We start from the raw sequence: 25,549 nt of genomic DNA, 5'->3' as shown, positions 1-25,549 counted from the left end.
CTCATTTTGAAATATATCTTGCTGTGCTGGTGAGTGTTAGCCTTCACATCGTAAAAAAGATTTTTAACCATGTGACTGTATGTGATGGAGTATACCATGATCTACTGGTAACAGTAAAGTTGGGAATGTCTCAAAGTATTTAAACAAGGAGGAAATCCGTGAAAAATCTTATTCCCACATGGTATATGTTTCCTCTTTGCTCTTTTAGGTTGTTTTCTTTAGCATTAGTCATGAAGAGGGGTTAATCTGTAAAAATAGTGACGTGCTGTTATTGGAAATAAATTACATTGTGCATTTTTCTGTATTTCAGTGAGTGACTGGATTGCTACAAAGGGACTGTGTTTATAAATGTAACTTCCCCTTACTTGAGAAACGACCCATTTTTATCTAAACTGTAGCAAATGTTTGGTTTCAAACAGATCTGCCTGAATAAAACTGTACTTTTCAGGCCTCTCACAGTATTGCAACTTAAGGAAAAAAAAAAATTAGGAAAAAAAAATTGGAGTGTTGATGATGATTCTCTGGACCTGGCTGTGTTTTGTGCAGCAGCAGCCTTCTTTGGGGCAGAGCCGTGTCCATGCACAGAGCCCAGCCTTCGCCTGCTGCAGAGCAGACCTGACCCCATCCTGTAAGGGAAAGCCTGAGGAGCCGGTGTGCTCCCGGAAACTTTGGTGTGTGTGTGTGTGTGTCAGAGAGGGGGGAGAGAGGGAGACTAGCACGAGGGAGAGTAAGGGAGGAAGGCAGGAGGGAGCAGGGTGCTTGCTTCATGCGCTGCTGAAGGCTGTCAGAAGCAGACCGTAGGAGCGGCGCGCTGGCTGGCGTGCAATTTAAGGGACAACGTTCATTGGCTTTATTCATTGAATTGCTGAAGGACAGATATGACATCCGACTGCTGCTTCTATATGTTCTTGCTTATCGGTGCCAAGGGTAAGTGTATCTGGCTTTTTTTTTTTCTTGTTTTGAACATTGCAATGCAGACAGCCGATAAACTTCAGTAGTGGATTTTTTTTAAAACTGTGATGTCTCAGTGTTATTTTACAGTTCTTTGTGGCAATTATTTTTTGATAGAATTGAAGTGTGTAACTCGGTCTCTCAAGGTTACTAGCTACATGTAAGGATCAAATATTTTTGTACTTAATGCTTTGAGAATTACTGTTAATAGTTATGAGCCGAAATTAAAAAATAAGAAACTGTTTAACCATTACATAAATACTTGTTGTAAATATTTAATGAACGTACGTATAGATCTGACTCATTTCAGATGCCTCGAAATCCACATTCAGTAGTTCATAGTGATACTGTGCAGTGCTACTAGAATTGGTAGTTCTTAAAAATCAGGTAACAGGAATTTTTACTGTTTGCTTCAGCTTGATAGGCAGTATAGCATGTGAAATGGATACTGAATTAAACTTAAGTTTTCCTTCACATGTAAATCCCTTCAATGTGGAGGGAATTATACCTGACCTTCTCCTTACTTCAGTAATGTTTTCTTCATTTAATTCGAGTACCCTGTTTGCAAGTGCTACTTTCGACTTGGGTAAAGCTGTCCCTGTAAAGCTGCTGATACTGATACATATGTTGTATTTCCTAATCTTTATCATTTTCTTTAACTGTAGTTTTTATATTAAAAACTTATTTTTGTTGCATTGTCAATACTAAAATAATGTTTTATTGATTTTGTAGATGAAATCAATATTCTTTGCAATATCAACGATTTTATTAAACTAATAGGAGCATAAGGTTAAATTCTGCCACCTTCTTCTGTATTGAACAACAGCTTGCACTCTCTCCTGCTTTTAAATTGAACCTTTTGGGGTTTACATGTTCATACCATGCTGTTTAACATAAGATTTGTAATGGATATTGCCCACATTAGGAGTTTGGGAAACAGAGCTCCACGTACAGCTATTTGTGCAGTTGCAAAGCTCAGTTAAATCCGTGGACAAGCTCCAAGCAGTTCTGTTATGTTTTGGAGGAATACCTCATATGCGAGCTGCAAGCATGAAAAAAACAGGGATATTAATGTATTTGGAATTAAGTTGGTTATGATAATGACATCTTACCAAGCCTGTGAGCTTCATATGCATCCATGTTATCCATGAGCAATAATCCAATATTAAAAGGTAGTACTTCAAGGTATGCAGAATAAAAGCTAAAGGACTTCAAACAAGTTAAGCCTTTCACATTACTGCGTTCTATATCAAAACAGTAAAATGTTGAAACATTCATGCAAGATGTGCAAATTATTATTGGCATAATTTCTGCTGGGTTAAATTCATCTCAGCAGTGGAATTTATAAAATCTAACAAAATATATTAAAGCTTACTGCAAAATAGGATAGCAGATGAGAACTGTAAATGACTACAGGCGTCCTAGTATCATAGTTATGATGACCTTTACTTTTTGAGGTGCTTATTGGCTCATCATATATAGCATATTATAACACTTATAAGAAAACAACATGGCTCATCTAGATTTGTTGAAGAGAGAAGCAGTGTAGTCATAGATTAAAGCATGTGCATGCCTGGAGTCTCTGTTGCCTGTCCGTGCCCTATTTTGCACCAAAATGGGTTCCTGTTTAGTGCCACTTCTCCTAACTTTGCTCATAGCTTCACTGCCTTTCAGAGTTTTAGCCGGCAATCTGAATTGTAACCACATCTGCAAGTTGGCTGATTTCGTCCACACGGTAGATTTAAGCTTTGCTCAAGTCTTTAGGCGAGCTGATACTAAAATAAACACTCCTGATGTAAGTATAGTTGTGCTTAGAAATTGGGTTTATTGTTTATGGACTGCTAAAATTTCAGCTGAACAGTATTGTTGTGTTTTGTGGTTTGTTTCTTTTTTTAATTTCTACAAGTCACAGGTGCTCCTAATTCTTAAAAAGTAAAATGAGAAACATCTATTGTACAAAACCTACTCTTGCCTGACCCATCCATATGGGTCCCAATTGACGGGACCCATTGATCCTATCAATTCAATCTACATCTGCTTAGTTTTCCATTCAACAGCTAAAGTTGCATACAAATAACCCCAATAGCTCTTTTATTTTACTCTCTTCCTTCAGATTCTTCATTAAATCTTCTTATGCAAAAACTTTTCCTTCCAAAATCCAAATAATCAAACTACGTGGCTCTTTATGCACCAGCAGCTCTCAGCAACTGCCTGACTACTTTCCCATGTGGAATATGCTAGACCAGGTAGAGGGTTTCTTTGAAAACGCAGCAGCATCTATACGATGTTTTTTGCCAGTGCAACAGCATCAGTTGTAATGTGGAGAAAAGTAAATTTCGGACGTCGGTTGTGGAATTGGCAGCAGGAGCCAGGACTGGTAGCCAGGACAAACATCTACCTGGGTGGCTCACCCCCCTCGTGAAGCTAGCAGGTTGGTTGGGCATGTGGCTGGCACTGCACTGGCTGACACCTCTCTCTTAGTAAAATAATCAACTGTAATTACTGCAACAACCATAGAGAGCTTTTGTGTCTTTAGAGTCACTTTAGCTTTCTGGGCACAAAAACTATTTTGTCGTTCTAGACTTTGGCTAAGGGACAGACCCGCAAACAATTTGTTTATCGATCATTAAGAAAAACAGAAGAACATTAGTATCTTAAAGTATTCAAAGTGAATGCTGAAAGGAATGTGGCAGGCTCCTCATGGAAAACAAATTGCTGTGGTTACTATTTTAACCCTGTATACTCTGTGCCTCTACCTGAATTTTTCCAGTCCTATTTCTACAGTTCCCCTTCCCTCCTCTTTCAGTTCTTCCCCTCGTATATTTTTTTCCCTTCCCTTATCCTCACTTCAAAATGCCAAGGAAAACTTTCAAACTTTCTTCAAACCATCTGAAACTTGTTAGCCCTTCTGGTGCTGCATGCACGTGACAGCTGTTTTCAAGGCCGAGATCTCTTATGCCAAGTGTTTTCTGTCAAATGTGGGAAAGAGACTATCCCAAATCATTTGGAGAAGTGCAAGTTTATGATTGTGCAGACTGCGCTCTTGTTTACATACTTTGGAACAAATTTTAAGATCCCTTCCAGATTTGTAAATAGGAAAATGAAATTAATTCAGCCTTTGCAAAAGCTCGGATAATCGTTGTGTAATAATAATTTTTGGTTAATTTCCCTTTGCTTTCACTTAACTTGAGCATTAATCTGACTGGCTTCCCTATGGCTAGAAGAGTAACGTGCATTTTGTATATCTGTGTGTACAACAAAAAGTAATATCTTTACAGAAAATCAGGGATGAAGATGATTTCTGAGGAGAATTTCCTCTAATGTCAGTTAGAGGGTAGTAAAAAGTCTACACAGTAATAAACTAAAGCTCTGAAAGTTAAACCATTGTCAACTGCAGAGGCTGGTCTGCCTGCAGCAGCTGCGTGGGCAAGGCCGCTTGCACCTCTCCATTAACAGCACTCAGGGTTACCCAACTTGCAAACCTGTCTTGACTGTTTATAGCAACTCTACCAGACTTGAACCATTTGCTCCGAAATCTTGCAACGTGGACTTTCACCTTGAGCAAGACGACAAGCAAAGCTTTACCAAAATCAGTTTAATTTTTAAGAAAGTGAGCAGTTGTTACTTTGCCTATGTTGAATCATTCTGGGAATCCTGTATTAAGCAATATCTTCTCTTAAATGAATAAGGGCTTCTGAAGTGTTCCTCCACAAAATCAATGTGTCTGAGAGATAGTCCTCTGACAGGCCATCCTGCTAGAGCTAATGAGCCTGGTAAAGTCCGGTTGCAGTAGTGTAAAAATTAACCTTCTCTAATGGGGATTCCTGGATGCTAAAGAGCAGTGTGAAGCTCATCAGAGGAACTGTTACCAGTAATCTCATTGAGAGTTCCCTGGTGGTGCCGTATGTCCTATACTTGGAAGTCATCAAATAAGACTTTGAAACAAGGGGTTCAAGGCAGGGAGCTGTAGGAAGCTGAGAGGATCAGGAAGTCATTGTGGTTGTGTCTGAAAAAGAGAGAAGGTGAAAATGTATGGGGAAGGACTGACCGAGGAGACTGAAAGTAGGGGCTAAAGGGAGAGGAAGGTGGAACAAGGGAGCAGAGAGGTCAGAGAAAAGGCTAACGCTACTTAAAGAAAAAGGAAATCAGAAAGGCTATTAGTCTGGGAGGTAAAGACTTAAGAAAGGGATGTGTGAGAGGGAGCCAGCAGGCAACAATGAATTTGTTAAAGGAAAAAAACAAGGAGCTCTGAGAGGGGAGTGTTTGAAGAATAAAGTCAGAGGATGGTGAGAGCGGAACATCCGTGCAGACCGGAGGTCATGGGAGGACAGGATGGGAAGCAGGTAGTGATTAGGCAAGAAAGGATGGAAGCAAGGTAAGCAGCCAGGGCGAGGAAAAGATGAGACTGGGTAGAAAAAGGAGCTGTGCTTAGTGGGGTGAGGACTGTGCTACAAAGCTGGAAGGAAGCTCAAGGTTGTCCTGTTGCTTACTGTTTCCTGCTGTGTAACACCTCTGCTCAGAGGCTGGTGATTAACACTATCAGATCACCCCACCCTCTCAAATGCCGACAGTCTGGAGAGGTAGAGGTTCTGAACTAGTGATGCCACAGGGTGTCATGTTATGAAATGTCAGAAGAGAATTGATTTTCTCCTTTAATATTCTAGGAGGCTACCTACAGCAAAGAACATTATTAATTTTGCAAACTCAGTGTTTAGAAATTGAGATACAATCTTAATTTGTCCTATGTGCTCATACTAATTTTCTTCATGCTATGGCTCCACAAGAGCTTGTGCTTTCTGTACGGCATTCGAAGAATGGATCAGAAACATATGGTGAACTACACTGCCTGTGTTACCCCTTATTCGTTTGCTGTAGAAGATAAAGCTGTAATGGGAATGTGGCTGGGGATTACAAAATGACAGCCATGTGATGAAGGCAACTGAACTCTGCTGTGGAGAACTGATTTCTCTTCCTGTTTCTTGCCCTGGACAGTGATTCTTTAAATGTGTCATAAATGGATAATAATTATATGTCAGGTTTTCTAGGTTCTTGGCTTGATAATCCTGATGTGGCGGTGTCCGTTTCACAGCTGCCACTGAAGTCTGTAAAAGCTGTGCTTTAAGTAATCTGTGAAGCTGACCCTGAAAGCAGGAACCTAAAATTAGCAGAAACACTTGCCGTATGTGTGTTAATGTCTTAGTTCTCCAACTAAGCAACAATGCCATATTCTAAACTGTAATCTAAGCAATCTGTGAGGAATTAAACACTGGAAGTTTATCTATTGTAGCTGTATGATGGAACTAATGAGGAATTTAATATTGTAATTTATAGGTGGTTAGGCCGTAGACTAAACAGCAGGGTGTCAGTAATCCATTAGAAGACCAATCAAAGTGTAGGTAAAGTGCCTGTATTATTATATGGAGGTGCATTTGCAAAAATGTATGAAATTCAAAGATATGTGACAGACTTTGAATGCATGCTGCTAATAACTGATGTTTGTACATGGTTCCTATCGTAGGAAAAAAAGCAAGAAACTATTTGGAAATTGTGTTATAGCAAAAGCAAGAGGACAATGTATGATATGACTCTGTGCATGCAAAGAAGCCATACACAATATTATGCTCACTACCTGCTGCGTTGTCCTCAATGTTCACGAGGCATCCAGCATGCAGTTGACTTGCGTGTTAGGGCGAGATACAGGTACCTGGAGGAAGGACTGATGGGGAAAACATGGATTTGAAAGAGTCTCTGGAGCCATCAGCTGTGGCCTGTTGGGGAGAGCTGGCCCTGGGACCTGATAGACCTGATGTCGGGGGAAGAGGGTGGCCGGGCAGTTGGGAGGGAGAGCCCAGCAGCAGCTACACTGACCCTGTGGGACTGGTCCACATGAGATCACTTAGCAGAGTTTATCCAGAGAGGACATTAAATCACCCAGTCCTTTATACCCCAGGTCACGCTGTTCCACCCACGTATCCTGTATCAATCTCCAGGCTTTATTTGGTCAAAACGTTTATTCTCGGTAAAGTGTTTCCTCCAGAGGAGAGCAAGTGCCACTATGGCGCTAAGAAGGGCAGAGGCCGTACAGCCGGACTGAGACTCAAAGATGTGCATAGGCCTGTCAAAACCCGTGAACACTGCCTCTTCCTCTTCTGTTCCACAGAGAAAATAAAAGCACTTGCATGACCTGGCAGAGGAGTCTCTATTCCATCACAAAGGTGATTGTCAGTGCTGTGCTGAATTCAGGGGAAAAGGCACAGTGCTTGGAAAGGTTTTGTTGTTGTTGCTTTCGCATAGAAATATATATACTTTTCTGTTTTGCTTTACTTTGTTTTTCAGCTGCAATTAAAAAAATGTAAGGCTGAAATAGGTGAGATAGCTATAGACCAGCTTCCCTTCAGAATCAGTTACTAAGAGTATCCTTTCATGAAACTTAAAATCTGGCCACAACATAGTTAAAGCAAAGTTTGAGCTGTATGAAGGAAAACAAAAAAAAAAAAGTTAATGAATTTAAAAGCCATGTACTTGATTAATTTGAAGGAGTTAATAGTAATGCTGTCAACAAAGATGACCTGCATTTTTAGAGCTTTATTCAAGAAGGCCTATCTACCATGAAAGTACACTTCCTGGCATCATTTCCTGGTCTCCAATTCCATGTGAAGACATGAATTAACTGTTACTTTACCTAGGAACTACAGACAATGATTTTTTTCAGAAACTGTCATTGTTTTCTAGCATTCAAATAACACTGCAAGCCTCTAGTTCTTTTGGTATTTCCTTTGTATTTCAAAACCTGTTATATGATAACTTTAGTTTCAAAGTGTTTCTCAAATAATTCCCTTCAAATCCCTCCTATGGCTGGTTCGAAAATATTTTCTTTTAGAAATGTTGCTTTATCTTCAGTACAGATTTTCAGCATCAAGCAGAAAGACAACCACTTTCTTCCCTCCAAATATATATCAGAAATGGGTATTGAATAGCTGGGCTTTTCGACAATACTGAGACTTATAAGTCACATGAGGATTTTCTTTTTCCTAATATGTTTTAGAAAAAAAACCCAGTTATTTTAAAATAAGTACTGATTATTTCTCTAGCATGCCTACGTATACATTTTTAGGTTTTATCACTATTTGATTTTTTTTAAAATCTTTCATTTACATATTCACTGCTTTCACATCATCTTTTAATCAGACTGGTTTCTTGCCCGAAGAAATAGATTTTTGTGTCTATGGATGTACAGCTTTGGAGAATTTATCAGATATTTTTAAATAATACTAAGTTACAAAGGATTTAATTTTGCTAATAAGTTATGTCAACAATTGTTTTAAGTACTGGGATACCATCTTGTAAGTTACATGTATGCTATCCTGATATAATTGCCTTATTCAATCTATTTTAAAAAAAAAAAAACACAAACAACCACGTAGCCAGATTGTGATGGGTGGTAACAGACAGCTGTGTACCAATACTATCTTTCAGTCCACTTTCTAATGTGACCTAGGCTGAGATTGTGAGACTGGGGCTGCATTTTTCTAGGCAGTCTTCTGCATGCCTTGCCCTGGGAAGCCCACCGTCTGAGACGGGAAGTCAGATGTGGGGTGAATGGAGACCCAACAGAAAGGTGTCGCAGGACCAGGGTGATGCAGTGATTGCTGTTGGAGCAAACGTCTCCTCCTCCCAGCCCTCTGTCCTGCGTCACGTGCCGCGCTAGAGATGGATGGTGACAGCACTACTCCTGGTTGAGGAAAACTTAACATCCAGATAACTTACACCTATGTGCTGCTAATGCAACATCTCTTTATGTACATTAATAATTGTATAAAATCTAAAAGTTATAATCTCAAAATCGATGAATCTTAATCTGCATGCACGTTTTTATATATCCTGCAAAAGAAGAAATAAGCCAGATGTCTCCAATCATGGTTCAGCCAGCTAACATTATTCACTTTAAGAAAGTCAGAAATCCTATTAGCTTGAGATAATTTCTGGTTTATGGCACTTTAACTGGATTGTCACAATTTATAGCAGTGAGTTATGTTTACTAATAGTAAAATATAGTAGAGGTTGGAAAACTTGAGATTTTTAAATTGAACCAAATATTCGTGAGTCACAATCCAATAATAGTGCATTTCTTTAAGCACAGTATCTGAAATTGATTTTTCACAAAATAGTCCCATGAGTTCTCTAAAATGCTTTCAAATTATTTGACTTCAAAACAGAACAACAAAGGATTCTATTTTTATAATACTTCAGGAGGGTGGAATCTCATAGATTTATAGGGTACAGCAACCTCCCAAATCTGAACTTGTACTTCTATATTAAATTTAAATTCTTAATAGTTATAAATGGTTCTTAGTAACAAAAGCATGTGAATAAATAAAATGTATCAGATAATCCTGTCTCAGGTTCACCAAGAAATAATATATTTTTATTGTTACAAAATTAATCTTAAGCATGCTTTAGAGCTTCATTTTAAGTTACACTGGCTTGGTTCCATTGTAAGAACTATCGTTAACATCCTTTTAGACTTTATTAAAGGCACAAGGAATGAAAAAAACAGATTATGTTTCCTATTTCAAATACTTTCTGTAAGGATCCTAAAACGCTTTCTTCCATTTCTCTCTCTGGAGTCCTAGGTAGAAAAAGCTTACCTGAGAGTATTTTACAAAGATTTATTTAAGATTGTGTCAATTAGGACAAGAGGAAAAGTATTGAGGCTCCTGAAATTGTGGCTGATGCGCAGCATGCTTAGTTTAAGTGACCTTGTAGCAAAATAAAAGACTAAAGAGCAAAAGAAGATGTAGAAAAACAAAATAAAGTCTTCCACTGTCCTCCCCTTCAGGTTCTTTTCCTCAGCCTGTGGTTGGGCTGGCTTTCTCAAATCTATTTTGTTATCATCTGTGCTTCAAGATGTTCATTCTAACAGTCTTTCCCCTCCCCCCTCCATCACAAGAGCATACCAAAGTTGGTATGAAAGAAGTTAGAGCTAAGTCATGCAATTTTATTGGCGGGGGGTGGGGTAGGGAGAAAAAAAAGACAGTTTTGCCCTTTTTGACCTAAGAAAAGTTAGGCAAATTGTTATGATCTTTTAGATTGTTTTCTGTTATATGAAGTTCATGATAGTCATGTAATTCTTTGCTCTTTTGCTCATTTACAAATAATGTATTCTCAGAACATCACACAATTAGAATATCAGTAAGTAATTTCCCTGTTCGTTGCCTTTTTATTTTCATTCCTTTTTTCATTGCAGCATTCTCTTAGGGCTTTGCTACAAGTACTTTCTGTCTCATCTCCTGGATTTCTTTTTACTTCCAGGCATGAATGCACATGAACTCCTCTCCTGTACATGGTATTCTGTCATGGAAGTCACTTAAATCTGTCTTTTCTTTATGGAAACTTAAGACACATATTACAAATGTCTGTTTTTTGTTAATTTAAATTATTTAGTTTTCACTAGTCGGTGTTTCGCTTTTGATTGCTTTACATATGGCTGACCGCGTTAACTTGTGCAAAGCAACAAGTCTGATGTGAGCTTCTTTACACTAATCCCTAATTACTATCATTATGTGTTTGAATTCAGAATAGTGGTTATCAGATGAGGTGAGTGATTGTTGCTTGAGGGACACTAATTTATTGATAATCAATCAGAATACTGATCGTCTTGGCTAAAGTACATTTTAAATTATTTGATTGCTCAGATTTAAAACGAAAACAAAACCAAACTTGATTAGCTCACTACTACACATGTTATGAGATAGGGAAAAATATGTAAGAATGTAAGATACACGGCAAATACTGCTAAGAAACTTTTTCCCTGGGAAAAAGTTTAAGTTTTTTTTTTTTCTTTTATACGTGTCTTTAAATCATTAACTCTTAAAAATGTAGTGTTTCAAAGGAGGAAAAAAAATGAGTTTTGAAACAGATTTCTTTTATCTCTGGGGCTCGAAGAGTCAGCCCAAGTACACTCCTCTGGTTGGGAGGAAGAGTCAGCTCCTGGGAGGGCAGTTTTCCTTGATTTTGATGGCTCACCATTGCCTTGTCTGGACCTTTCAGGTGGTATGGTACAGACTAGCACAGCGTATTTAACACATTTACATCGGTGCCTTAATTTTTATTCTATATCTAACACCACCCAAACAAAACCGTACTGTTTCATGTGTCCAGCTTTAGACTTGATATTGCACCAGTGTGAAAAAGAAACTAGTGAAATCAAAGGAGTTACACCAATGCAAAACAACACTAGGGCAAAGGAAAGCCTACCTTAATGTATTTTCTACTGGGAATCATGTCAGACAATGGAGATAGAACTTATTTCAAACAGAAATAATAGTCAGACATCATTTAAATTCTGTGTATTTGGGGAGAGGAAGAAAAGGGAAGGGGAGTGACAGAAAGGTTTGGCTCTGCTCATTAATTTGTGTCCTTGTTAGACATTGTGCTGAACCCTCATCCTCTGGGAATGCTCTGCAAAATTTGAGTTTCTAGATAAAATCCCTTAAACTTCATATTGGGGCTTTTCCAAATAATTTCTTTCAGCTCTTTCTGTGTATCAGAATCTTTTTAGTCTAAGTTCTGCGTGAGCAGAACAAAAAGGCAAATTAATAGAAGGTGTAAGAGCCAAACCCTCTGGCAAGGTGCCACGTGACCAGTCTGAATTGCTCTACTGGCGCTTTCTGACCCTGGAGCATATTTATCTGGCACTTATACAAAGAGGATCTTCCAGCACTATAGCTGGATTAATCGGTCTGAATTAACTGTGGCATAACTGATAACTAACTTTAGTAATGTTGTTATGAGATTGGAGACTATATTTTCCAAAAGATAGTACAATTTTTCTGCTTTGGAAAACACTTCTGAAATGAAAGCATAATGAAACTCACAGTAAAACATAAAGGTACCATAAGAAATTAAAATACAAGATACTGACCAGATTGGCATGCAATGTGGACAGTCACAATACATGCATCTTTTGTGCTAAAATCCTTTGCACTATATTGTGTTTAATGAAAACAAACATTTTACATAGTCATAAATTTACGTGTGTAGTTCAAGTACTACGTATTCCTAGAATGACATCTACTATGGTCTACTAAAGATAAATGTAATGCAATAAAGCTGAAAATGTAATTCTGGTTGCAAGAGGAAGAGACAAAATACAAAAAATTGCTAGTGTTTTAGAAATGAAGATGTCGGAACCATTTGGCATTCTGATTAAATGGTACTGTGTCACTTGAACCCAATAAAATTTAAAATTACAAACACGATTCATATGCTACACAGATATTTAGAAAATGCTAGAGACATCAGGGCTGAACAATTACCAAAGGAGGAGAGGAGCAAATTACAGAAAAGGCAATGTAGTGATAAGAGTTTAATTATACTCCTGTGGGGATCCTGTACAGATGTTTAAATCTGAGCCCCACTGATGTTTTGCCTCAGGAGTTAATGCTGAAGTATCTATCACCACTATAGCAAGGTCTATTTTGGTCTACAAGTTTTGCCCAAGGGGTTACTACAAATGTGTACATTAACAACAAGTTCAAGTGCGTAAACTGTTTTTTATTCTCGTATGAAACTAGAATCTATTTTCAATACATTACTTATGGGCAGTCTTTAAATCTTAATAAAAATGTTTTTAATAGTATGCGATTCTTATTACATATTCAAAGAAATCACTAGCAAGCTTTTCCTAAAAGAAGTATCAGGTTTGGGAAAGTCTTTATAAAATTACATGCTGAAAAATAAAAATACATTCCCATTAATAAAGGTGTAAAAAGTTAAATAAAAGCATACGAAAGTTAACCTCATATTTCTAACCTGAAATACACTAGACTAACTTCATCCTACTCTCTCTCCTAAACTATTCAAAAATCCCCTTGTTTAGTGGGAAGAAACTGAATAATTCAGAAAAAAACCAGGAAAATTAATGTAAGACACAAGTAAATATCATTCACTTCTAGATATTATTGTAATGGACAAATTCAGACAACAAATTATTTTTTTAAAAAATAAGATCTTTTTAAGATGTCATATCTTCCTCTTTTTTTCTGTAATTTGGTGATTCAAATGCTTCTGATGAGAGTTGATTGACCACGTGCTACTACTATTCTTTGTCAAACATTAATTAACCATTTTTTAAGTTAAAGGAATTCATAGTTATAAACTTGTTTTATAGCCTTGTTCTGATGATTTATCTTGGAAAATAAAGGTAACAGGCCTATGAGGTCTCCTCCTCTGTATTACACTAAAGGTTTTTCAAAGCCAGTTCACGTGGTCTTCAAATAACTTTCAGCAGAAGAGGAATTTTTTCATCTATTGTCATCTTGAAGTATTCAGGCTGGTACAAAAATGACAGGCAAAATCAATTTCAACTTTAATGTTTTCTTTCTGTTTTAGTTGAAGAAAATATTCTGTTTCAAAACAACTATTTCAAAAGAAAATTTTCAGTCCTCTCTTGCTCTCGTCCTTTTCCTACTGTGTCTAGAAGTACACGATCTAAAATAGGTCATGGGTTGGAGGAGGAAAAAAAAAGCCCCACCATTTGATAAATTTGCATTGGTCTCTTGGAAAAAATTGGGGTTTTGTAGATAAAATAACTCTCCATCGTAGTAAGTACAGGGTGGTTTCTTCAGTATCATGTTCATTCCTCGGTCCTTGTCACTTAAGGACTCCTTTTTAAAAATAGTTGTACTTCCTCAGCCTCAGTACTTTCAAACTGACAACTTATTCAAAAGGAAGAAAAATACATTAGCCTAGTTGGAATTTGAGCATCATTTTGTACTCATGACGATTTTTGTATTTTTGAAAATACAAAAATATTTTCCTCCTATTATGATATCAGTCTCTGCAACTAGCTGAAAGGAGGGTGTAGCGAGGCAGGGGTTGGTCTCTTCTCCCAAGTAACAAGCAATAGGATGAGACGAAATGGCTTCAAGTTGCGCCAGGGGAGGTTTAGATTGGATATTAGGAAAAATTTCTCCACAGAAAGAGTTATCAAGCATTGGAACAGGCTGCCCAGGGAAGTGTCTGAGTCACCATCCCTGAAGGTATTTAAAAGATGTGTAGATGTGGCCCTTAGGGACGTGGTTTAGTGGTGGACTTGGCAGTGCTTGGTTAACAGTTTGCCTCAATGATCTTAAAAGTCTTTTCCAACCTAAATGATTCCATGATTCTATGTGCCCTTATTTGAACCCATATGCAACACAATTGAGATTGATGTCACTAAAAAGTACCAAGCAGTTAGTCATGCTGCTTTGATTGGTATAACTGCTTATGATTTTGTCTAATCAGCCCAGTATTGTTTCCGTTATGGAGTCATATTCACTTGTTATGGAAGCTAGAAGTAACTGTGTTCAGTTTGTGGTGTTCTAGTGCGCATGCCCCTTGTTTCGTTTCTCAAATAGCATTCATGACCCAGTATCTGTTATCAAAAGCTTTTGACATTTTTCAAAGACTGCACAAAAATAGTGAGCTTGATGAATCAATTTAGCTGGGAGAAAAGCTGTGGTCTCCTGGGAGTATCTTGTTCTTGGCTTTCCCAAATGCATTCCCTCTTTTGATTTCTTTTCATGAGAGCTTAAAGAGGGGCTGCTGTGTTCTTTCCCCAGTGATTCTGCATCCATACAACAGAAGAAAGAGCCTTACCATCTTATACTAGATGACAACCTAACTCTTACTTATTCCTTTAAAAAAGGAAAATGGTGGTGAATGAGTCTTATGTTTTCAAGACTAGCAGCAAAAGTTATGCACTTTCTTCAAGATAGAGGAAAGATCACAGATGTATGTCTTAGCAGTAAGTGCCTCAAAGCAGCAGATCTGGACTAGCTTAAAAGGTGTATGACATGGAATTTTGTTTGAGAAGAATTGGGGGTGGAATACGTCATAGTCAGAAATATTTAATTTGCAGAATTATGAACATGCCCTACTGGGTAGAATGTTACTCTGTGTAGAGACAGTAAACATCTTGTCAAAAATATGCTTGTTTGTGGTTTTACCATTTGTACTGATACCAGTTCACCTATTTCTTTTCTATTTGTTCTAGAAATATTGCAAATATTTTAGTATTTACTCTGATCATTATGAGAAGAAAAAATTGCTGGTACAGTATGGCTGAAATGTATGAAATTACTTCTCTGTCACTGAAAGGGCAGGAGGTGGTTTTCTGTATGAGGTATTCAAAGAAGACATTTTTTACTTAGAGTATCTGTAAAAGCAAACCTTCTGACATAATCAAGTCTGTCACAGATTTATAATTTTCACCTTCACAACTGAGGCCTAAACAAATATGTCCTGAGTTCCACCTTTTCTCTAGTTTCTACCTTTGTAGCTGAGTTCTTTATACACACTTTAACAAGTCTTCCTTTACCTCTCAGTCTACACCACTTTTTGTCATATCTCTGAAGGACACCAGAGTTTTTCTGTTCACTGTGTCAGGTAACAATATTAGCCCAAACTTACTCGTTATAAAACACAAATCATTTATATTAATCAAGCCATTTTAAGGTTCAAATTTATTGTTTATATGGTTTGCTCATGGTGGTACCTTTGTATTATAGAGGGTCTCATGCTTTTACCGTGCTACTTTGACCATAAGAAGTAAGGCTGAGATGTTCTATCCTGGATGAGCTGTGAATGAGAACCTATAAAACAATAGAGGTACCTTTGAAGCTTGATGTGCATATGGAACAGAGGTAGAACCTGTGGATTAATGAAAGGAGTACAAAATAACTTTTTTCTTTTTCTTGATTTAACACCAATGTGAAACAGCCAGTGGCATGACTTGATGAAATAATCATTAATCAATATTTTTTAGAGCTATTCTATCAGGAGGTTTATCTGCTAAAAAAAAGCAAACAATAAAACAACATTCTAGAAGAGTGGTTCAATTTTTCCTTAGTGGAAAATCAATAACAGGTGGAAAAGTTGACACCTTTAATACTGCATGACAAAGATAGCATGATAGATCATTATCTTGGTATAATAAAATCCAGTGTTGGTACAGTTTGTATTTGCAAAATGAGAAGCATTGTTTTTTGTTGCTGTTGTTGCAATGCTACCTTTAGCCATTTTCCTCACACAGAAGACACCATTTTAATTTCCTTTAATCCGAAAGAGAATCATTTGAATATTATCTAGCATTTTACAATGGATTTTACTGTCTTATCTCCTGTCTACCTTTGCCAGCTTTGCCAAATATTTCCGCAGAGGGTTGGGGGGTTTTCCATTCATAAATCTGCAATCTGCAGGGTCCAAACTTCTGTCTTTTTTTGCATAAACAAAGTGATGTTAACAAGTCAATGGACAAAGACCAGTGCTTTCAATGATTCAACTGGGATGAAGTTGTTCAGTGTTGATGCCTTGTTATCTTCTTTCCCAGGCAGATATTTACATGCCAGAAATCCAACATGGCACAAAATGAGTAATGCAGAGATTCAGAATAGATATCATCAAGGCTATGAATTTACAGAGAATTCAAAACTCTAAACACAATGCGGGATTATGTACTCTTTCACAAAGAATGATTTCTAAACTGAGACGGAAAGTAAATTCATTAATTAGTTCAGGGATTAATACTATTTGATTAATTAATACTAATTTATGGAAAATGCACTGAAAATCCATTGAACGGTACTGTGAGAGGATAAACACCATCATTTGGAATTTAAACTGCATGGAGATCAGCCCCTTTAAGCACAAAGTTCAGCTCAGTCTGAATAAGTCTCCAATGTGTAGGGAAAACAGCTTGACAAAATACAAGGGGTTGTTTGGGTTTTTTCCTTTTGTGCTTGCTTTTCCCATATTGTTGTCTTTTACCAGGTGTCTCAGTAGTTGCTCAGATTGTTAGATAACCGCACTGTAGGGACGGACCCTCAGTTGTCTGTGATTTCTTTCAAGACACGTTACACACTAAGTACTACACATACTCTCTTTCCTTAACGCGATACCATTAGCCTGTGTAAGATTATTTTTTTTTTTATTTTGCTACTTGTTTTTGGGAGCAGCAGATGAAACATAATACTCCGAATACAAACACAGAACAGCAGAGAGACTTACAAACATGCAAGAGTGAATTAATCCTAGGACTAGAATATCGCCTTACTTTTGGTACCCATACATAGGTGGGATAGGGACCTAAAGCAAAAGTCTCTTCCAGCAAGAGCATAAGTTCTACAGTTGCAGATAAAAGCAAATCAACTTTTCAAAATCATACGGTGATTGATAGCTGGAATATATGACTTTCTATGGAGGATGCTTCTGACAGCAAAGACAATTCTGTGCATATTGGAATAACAGAATATTTATCGCAGAATCTCCTGGAGACATTACTCCTGCATTTCAAATTTCCAGAGTTGTAAACATCTTCAAAGGTTTAACATGTGAAAGTTCTTCCAGAAGGGATTTCTTATGAATCTGAAGTACTTGATTCAATTTCAGGTGATTCCCTTAGTCCAGGAGAAAAATGAGGTCAAAAATCAGATGTTGTGTAATAATATATTCCTTATTAATCTGAGAAAGTTGCATAAAAGATTTATACTTTGTCTTATGAAAACATCCTGGAAAAATAGTTGCATGTTTCAGGAGTGGCAATATACTGTCTGAACAAGCGTTACATCAGAGTTTGTATAGAGTGTTTCAAGTGCTCTAAGACAGCAATGAAACTTAAAATATCATTTGTATTGGCATTTGTATCTTTTTTTTTGTGACAGTGTCCACTATGTCAAATGCTAGCTATAATGAGGAAATGACATTCCTTTTTGAAAGTACTTCAAAAATTAAATTAGCAAGTCCTTGCAGAATGGCACGTCACTGAGGCTTTGGGAGCACGAGGTAACATTCTGTGCTGATGATACTTTTCTCCATTTCCAATATGTTGGAAACTGAAAACGTTGCATTCTAGAGTAATTTAAAACCCTCTCCATCGTATGCTGCTGGAAAGAAGTTGATCTTATATGACAAGAAATCTGAGCTGGCACCCTGCAACCTGTTACAAAGCAGTAGGTCAGTTGAGCTTAGCCTGGAAGAAGTGATGGTGGCCGGATTTCTCCCTCAGGTGCACTGGAGGGACTCATAAGGCAGCACGCATCTGTAAATGGAGCTGCTGTAGCACAGGGAGCTGTGGAACAGAGGACAGGTAGCGTCCTCCAGCTGCCCTGGCTGTACTTCATTGGTATCCTGCTACCTTTTCCCTCCGTTACGGCTTGAATGAAGTCCCTACATTCTGTGAAATTACTTCTGTTAAGCGTGTGCTTAGCAGAACAGCATCTGTGTATCTAAACTTCAGACTGATAGACTCTGAATAGTACATCCAAATTTTTTGGACCAGGCTGAGAACTCTTCCAAAGGATTCATAATGGCACCTTTATGTCTCTTGAGTCATTCTTCAGCAAAACTGTGTCATAGATTTGATTTTACTTTCCTTGTTCTTTGTTGCTTGATCAGTTTACATCTAGTAATTGCTTTAAAATTAGAATACGTTCAAAAATATATAATTCTGCCTTTGTATAAAGAAGACTTATCTATCTGGGTCTTCAATTTCAGCCCAAATTAATATAATCCATATCTGCATAGCTCATCTGGTATATTGCTATAATAAATTAATTTCTAGAGCAAAGCAAAACAATCCTTTTAAATAGCGGCCTTGGGCCATTCGTCTTGCGTGATTAGCATTTCCATCTTATTCCTAGGATGTGTGGGGAGGAATTACCTGGTTGCTTTATATCAAAGCATATTTTAATTAGCTGATTATATAAATGTTTCTTGCCAAGTTAACTTAATAGACTATTATAATTGCATGTCCAATGATCTAATATGTATTTATTGCTTGATATTCACATTCAAATGCAAATAAGTATTTATAAAAGCATTATCTCAACGATCTTTAAACGTCAAGAACATATGTTAAAGTAAGCATATTCTTTTTGTTTCTATTTAGTCATCCGTGACTCTTTGGAAGATCATGTTTCTGGAGTTGGGGTCAGGTGCCCTCTGGGCTACTTTCCATGTGGCAATATCACAAAGTGTTTGCCCCAACAACTTCACTGTAATGGTGAGGATGACTGCGGGAATCGGGCCGACGAAGACAACTGTGGTACGTGGCTGAGGCTTCTCTTTGTTTCAAGCACCTGCAGTCACTGAAACCCATGCACTGCTCACACTAAGCAGAGTTGCAGAGTGTTAGAAGTAAGAAAGCTAAATGTTTTGCAGAGGATTTGGTTTTGCTAGGAAGGAAGGACCATGTTTCTGTTTGTGTACGGTATCGGTTTATCCAATTTCATCCCTGCTTTGAACTTGTTTGCATGTGTCGTTTTGATGTGTACAAATGGACGGACGTGATCTAGCAAAAAATCTTGGCTGAGGAAAGGGAGACATATGCGCTAACAGGGTTTATATTAAGCTTAATGTGACGTTTAAAGTTGTTTGGGAAATGTACTTAAGAAGAATTTTCAATTTTTTTCGGAAATCTTTTATGTCCTAACTCAGGAGAATAACCGTGACTGTATGAGTGTACTGTACAAGCTGCACTGCTACCAGGCTTCAGGGGTTATAAATGTCAAAATCTGAGGGAAACCATATCGTGAGGCCACTGCTGCCTGCTGTCGTGATCCTTGTCTCTCCTGTCCCCAGCAGGTGGTAGTCCGGTAAACTTGGCTTGGTTTGTAGGCTTTATCCCAGCTGCAAACTAAGTAGGGCGAGGGCATGGGCTTTGCACTGGTGCCTACCTGTCCACACTGCTTATTTGTGAGCATGGCCCCGGCGCAGCTTTAACGTGTGCTGAGCAGCATCTCTCACGCAGTGCCTGGACACAGCTCGGGGGGTGGCACAGGCCTGGGATAGTCGGGGAAAGGCCTCCCTATTTTTTGTGAGATGAGAGCTTAGACATTTGGTTGTGAGCTATGACCACAGGGAGAGAAAATTGGCCCTAGCACATGTTATTTACTGGTATTGTCAGCTTACTAACAGCCTGGATAGTTTCAGAGCTACTCTCCAGAGCTGCTGATCCATGGCAGGTAGGGAAACTAGACTTCCTATTCCTTAGTAGCTTGCCCGTAGCCATGGAGGGCCGCCAGCCGCATGGTGCCCTGCCTCGCACGCTCCGCAGTCATGCAGGTGAACAGTCTGCCTGTCCCAGCCAGGCATGCTGCCATCAGAGCCCTGTGGGGGGAAGGAAGGGGAAAAAGGAAAAAAAAAAAAAATTAAAATATGAAGTGAAACTTCCAAGCTATATAGGCCGAAGAAATATTCTGAAAGAAATTTTGAAGAAAGTATGGTAAGGGTAGTTTTTCACAAGCTTTCTCAGCAAAGTCAGGGAGGTTTTGAAAACAGTTGCTCCCACTGTATATCTGTGAAGCTGATTTTTGTACCTACATGTAGTATTTTTATTCTTATGCCATTGAATTTCAGCATTTTACTCCGTGTGAAAGCCAGTTTTAATTCTAATGCCATCTAATGGACCTGCAGCATTTTCTAGTTTTATGTCATTTGCTGATGCCATAAACATACTAGCTGTTGCCAGTAATCAAAATCCTGAATAAAACTGGCTCTTGTTCTGTTCTTCTGTAGTTCTCTTACCCTACAGTGGCAGAAATTGATGATGGTGGTGGCCTCTTATGTTTAAGAAGTCCAAGCACTGGTTTATCCATGTTTCATTTCTGTGTAGTACCTGGAAGTCTATGGGCAAGAGCTTACTGAAACTGTACAGCTTGATCAAATGGCAATTAGGATATACACAGTTTTGTACTGGGATATACAAGACAGCACAGCCTGCAAGACAATTCAGCTGCGATACTGAATCCTCTTCTGGGTATAGTAATTCAAGAATGAGTTAGCCTCAATTTCTGAAAGCCTAAATTACAAAAGATGAAGAGTTATTGTATTGACTTACTGGGAAACATATGCTATTAGTGGTTTTCTCATATCTTGACCTCGTATTCTCATTTAGAAATGTGTGCCATGTATAATGCACTAAGGTCATATTCAGCAGTTATGTTTTCTTAAAAACTGTTGTTGCAGTCAAACTTTGTTGTTCGAATCAAGGAAGAGTCGCTTCCTTGCCTGAGAATATGGAACACACTGATGTGATTTTCTGCAATGTCCCTACACTGTAGTAAGTGTGGAGATCTTTGTGGGATAACTCTGTTTTGTGAGCATTAATCTTGCTTAAAATCCAAGAAAGGAAGCCTCATTGATTAGCTCCACAGACAAAGAAGGCGTACGGCTATTTTCTTTGCTGCAGTTTCCCAGGACCGCTTTAGCATGCCTGCCTTATGCCAGCAGTTGTATCTGGTTCTTTCTACCCCTTTTTTAAATTTGCAACTAGTTTTCAGTTAAAGTCACTGCTTCTGGTTACAGAAAAGCAATTCAAACTGAAATTATTCCAGTGTAGTAATTGTTTCATGTGGTAACATCAAAAATTTTAATCTTATCCACAAGGTACTCCAATTAAGAGCTCAGCTTTTAAATTCCTGCATGCTTTCATGGTGCACAAATTTGAATAAGAGCTTTGAGGTGGCCAGTCTACAATATTCAACCCAACAAGTGTGGGGAGGGAAAAAAAGCAGTATAGAACCTCAAGGCAATTAAGAAATACTTCTTTACTTCTTTTTTTTTTTTTTTCCCGATGCCTGTATCTCAAACACAGCTAGTTAAAGCAACTACTTTACTAACAGGTTCTTCAGTAATGGTTAGGGTAACTAGGGTAACTATGTTAAGCCTATAGAAGAATGTTATAGTGAAGACTTGCATATATCTTATGTACAAGCCAGTATTATGACATAAGGAAACATAAAGCAAAAAAAGCAAAAATCTGTCACAGACAGTAGTTCTTTCTATGATGAAAAGGATGATACTGATGAAGAAGAAGAGGAAAAAACAAAATAAAACAAAACACTTATTTTGAAAACCATAATACTGCTGTATGGAAAAAAAAACCAGGTACTCTAAACATAAGGAAATCCAAAGTCTAGCTGATCAATACAAGCCCCAAAGTGTGCTTAATATCAACAGCAATGCAACTACTGCAATAGCACTTCTACGAAACGTCGGTGAATGAAACAAGCAGAGAAGCAACTAGCATAAAAAGCACACCTAGATTGTCCAAGAGAGCTAGTTTGTAAAAGCCTTTAAATGTCCTTGAAACAAAAAGTGAAAGGCATCAGTACATGATCAGAGCCTCTGAAAATACTGAAACCAGACACTCCAATTATCTTATAGCAATTCCGTCCCTTTCCTCTTTTAGTGAGTAAAGTTCTCTTGTTCCCCATCTCATTGCTGTAGAGAATTTATTGTTGCAATCTTTGAGATGATTTGCAATGTTAGTCCTGTTTCATGCCCTGTGTGCCCAGTAATAGCAAAACATGATGATAAATATTTCAAAATAAACCGAGTCCTCACTGAAAGGTGTGTTTTCAGATGTGCTGTAATCGCCATTCACATTCAACCCAGGTGCATAAAGTTTGGCTTCATGATGCCTTCTCCAAATGCGCTGCTTCTTTCACTTCTGCCATGCTCTCTGTGTCCAAATAATAAATGTAAAACTAAGGTCCGGAGAAGTTAAATGAGCTGAAAATAGGATCATAGGCAGAATTGGGAACAGACTCTTGGTCTGAGACTGCTGTGTCAGTGCTTAACCTCGGGGTGTGGATATCCTGCTGGTCAGCTCAACTTCAGTATTTCTTCCACTTCTGGAAAGGGGTGAATTCCAGCTGGTATGTTACAGTAGAGTGAAGCCACTCGTCTTTGAAAACTCACATGCCTTTGTCACCTAGTTGGGTTTCCAAAACCAATAAAATACTGTGTGTGATATCCTGATGGGGAAGAGCTGGAGGCAATGTGGTAAACTGCAGTGAGAGGAGGCTGCCAGCAATTTATCATGCCCGAGGTGATGGGAGGCTCTTTTTTGAACTATCACTAGATAAACTTGAATGTGCATGGAAAATGCAATCATACCTTTTGAACTTGACAACATAGTCCATCAAGTAAAAGTGGGTGTCTCTGCAAATTTGTCGGGAATATGATATTTTTAAATAAAAGTGATTTATTTAAAGTTTCATAATTTCTCATAAAATTTTATGGTTTTGAGGGTGTTCCTTTTTGAGGTTTGAGTACAGCAGTAAATTTTTCTCTGCTGTTCTGCCCTGTGCTCATCCCTTCTGAAGCGCCGAGTTCTTAAAAAGACCAAATGCATTGTTAAAAAGTTTAGCATATATCACATTTCCTTTGGAGTTATTTTTGTGTCTGTTAGCAAAACTCAAAGTGTGTGAAAAAAAAAAATAGCGATTCCAGCATCTTTCTGTGCCCAAGCTTGATTAAACCTCGAGTTGGCAAAGAGAGGGAGTTTGGTAGTGTTTTGTCCTACTGAGACCATGTTGGATTTTAAACGTAATGGCTTCAGCCTAATTTTCCAGGGAAGACCTTTTCCTGTTTATTTACAGGTGTAAGATTTGATTCTGTAGCTACCTGATGCTTATAGAAGGGAGGTTAGAACATTTGTATACTTCATCATTTTTTTAAACACGAGCAGGAAGGATAAATTACTAAGCACAATCACCTAATGCTATGGCAGTGTTGACATGGGAATTGTTCCTAAAACAAGAATATTTCTTACACTGAAGACATTACTGCTGCAACATTACTGTTAATATATTCTAAACAATCTCTAGGCAAAGCCCTTTGAAGCCCAATGGCACAGCAAAAGTGCCAAGTACATATTCCCAAGTACATATTCATAGAAAGAAGCATTTTGGAATCTCTGCTTTGACAATGATGCTTAATGATAAACAAAACAAAACTAACAACAGTAGATAAAAACAACAATTGATTAATGCAAAACAAAAATAATAGAACAGGACTAGTGATGTAGCTTTTCACTGAGTGCACGTGTTTTGTTATCTTAAAGTGCATGTTTGTTTAGATGAACAAATTCTGACACGTGACAAATTGCAAAAACCTATGAAAAGTTAAATCGTAACATAAATGTACTCTACAGATTTGGACAGCAGACAAGTAACATTGCCAGTAATCATCTGGCATATTTTGGATTATTTTTTTTTCAAAATACCAACTCTCTCTGTAGCTTTAGACAAAAAAAAAAAAATCCTTTGTCTGCTCCCTAGTTAAGTATTTAAATTTTAAAACTTACACATAAGCACTTTATATTTTCTATTCTCTATGCCTATTCTCTGATATTCCATCTACTTAGAGGGCTTAATGAGCAAACTTTTGTCCTAGATAAGGGTCAACTTTCTCTGAATAAAATTTTCCTACTGTTAGATGAAGTGATAAAATGTAATGTTATCGGTCTAACAACTTTTGTGTAATTATCTCTTCGAGATACATCACTGGGTCAGTTATCATTTTGTAGTTGTATCATGTTAATTACAAAGTGCTGCAAAAATTCTCAATGCAGTTAAATTTTAAATCACTGAGAGACTGAATATTTGGTTTTCTTGTGTGATCTTCTCAGATCTTTGTAGCAATTGACCCCAATATCCCAGACATTCTGCTGGATAGTCAGCATGATTTGTTCATCGTAACTGAAAATTAGCTGTGATGCTGATATGATGCCAGTTCTTGGAGAGAAGCCTTCTAGTAAATTGCCATGCAGCTTACCTCAAGTTTCTTCTTCCAAAACCACCCATTAGCTCTTGAATTTAGTTTAGTACAAAGTTGTAAATGGAGGAATATAGAAACATAATCAAATCTCAAAAGGTACTGAGTTTTTCTCCTTTCAGGGGAAACATCTTACTTGGCGAATTCGAAAGTATATTTTATGATATGTCTTGAAGTCTAAGATTAAGCCTTACTGCTTTGTCTCTGATACATTTAGCACTATGTGTCAGCACCCTGTAGTTACAGATTCTGAAAATCCCTTAGATGTAAAGTACAGGTGCGCTTATTTCTTTATAAATAGTCCTGCTTTCAGATTTAAACGTTTCTCCTAACTTCCATTAAGGTTTGACAGTACCTAAACATGCAGTCAAAATCTGTGCAGTTATTGGATTTATGATGTTCTGTTCTAATTTAAAATGCAAACAACAAGACCGATATAAAATCTTCAGTCACACCACCTGGGCTTTGGACCACAACAGGTCTTACGAAGCAAGGCTGACCCTGGTGATAACTGACCTGGACTGACTCCACTGAAATCAATGGAAAGGCTCCCACTGTCTTCAGTGAGCAAAGAATCATAACTTACCTAAATTAGGAAACTAATGAAAAACTCTGATGTTTCAAAAAAGCCATGTTTATGACTCATGTGCTAGCCTTCCTAAACAGTACAGGATAAGACTGTTGGAAGCACTGTGCGAGCAGAGATCTTTCTATTTTATTTTTTTTTTCTCTAGAAGAGATGAAGAAATCTAGGTTGTGATCTCCTGCAACTTATCACAAAAACAGGAGATACAAAATACAGTATCTTCCCATACAGTCTGCAATATATAACTCTCATAAATAAATGTCTTAATTCTTCTTTTCTTAAACTTAATTGGGAATTGAGTGGATATGGTTTATGTTTTGTTTAAAATTAGGGTTACTGTCATTTCACACTGCTGAATAGCTCTTATGCTCCACCTCAGAACTGATTTTTGAAACAGGTTCTTGATTT

At 37.7% G+C, this 25,549-nt stretch overlaps 1 protein-coding gene across 1 annotated transcript in view; it reads left to right on the top strand.

Annotated features, from left to right (window-relative positions):
* The first annotated feature begins 805 nt into the window (after nucleotides 1-805).
* Nucleotides 806-25,549, top strand: part of RXFP1 (relaxin family peptide receptor 1) — a 52,164-nt gene continuing 27,420 nt past the window's right edge. Inside the window, exons 1-2 of the mRNA XM_054201726.1 lie at nucleotides 806-927; nucleotides 18,881-19,036. Coding sequence (XP_054057701.1) covers nucleotides 879-927; nucleotides 18,881-19,036 — 205 coding nt within the window. The 5' untranslated portion in view covers nucleotides 806-878. The remainder of the gene's footprint in view (nucleotides 928-18,880; nucleotides 19,037-25,549) is intronic.

Source organism: Rissa tridactyla, chromosome 5, assembly GCF_028500815.1.
Source record: "Rissa tridactyla isolate bRisTri1 chromosome 5, bRisTri1.patW.cur.20221130, whole genome shotgun sequence".
Classification (NCBI taxonomy): Eukaryota; Metazoa; Chordata; class Aves; order Charadriiformes; family Laridae; genus Rissa; species Rissa tridactyla.
This window is presented reverse-complemented; position numbering and strand designations above follow the sequence as displayed.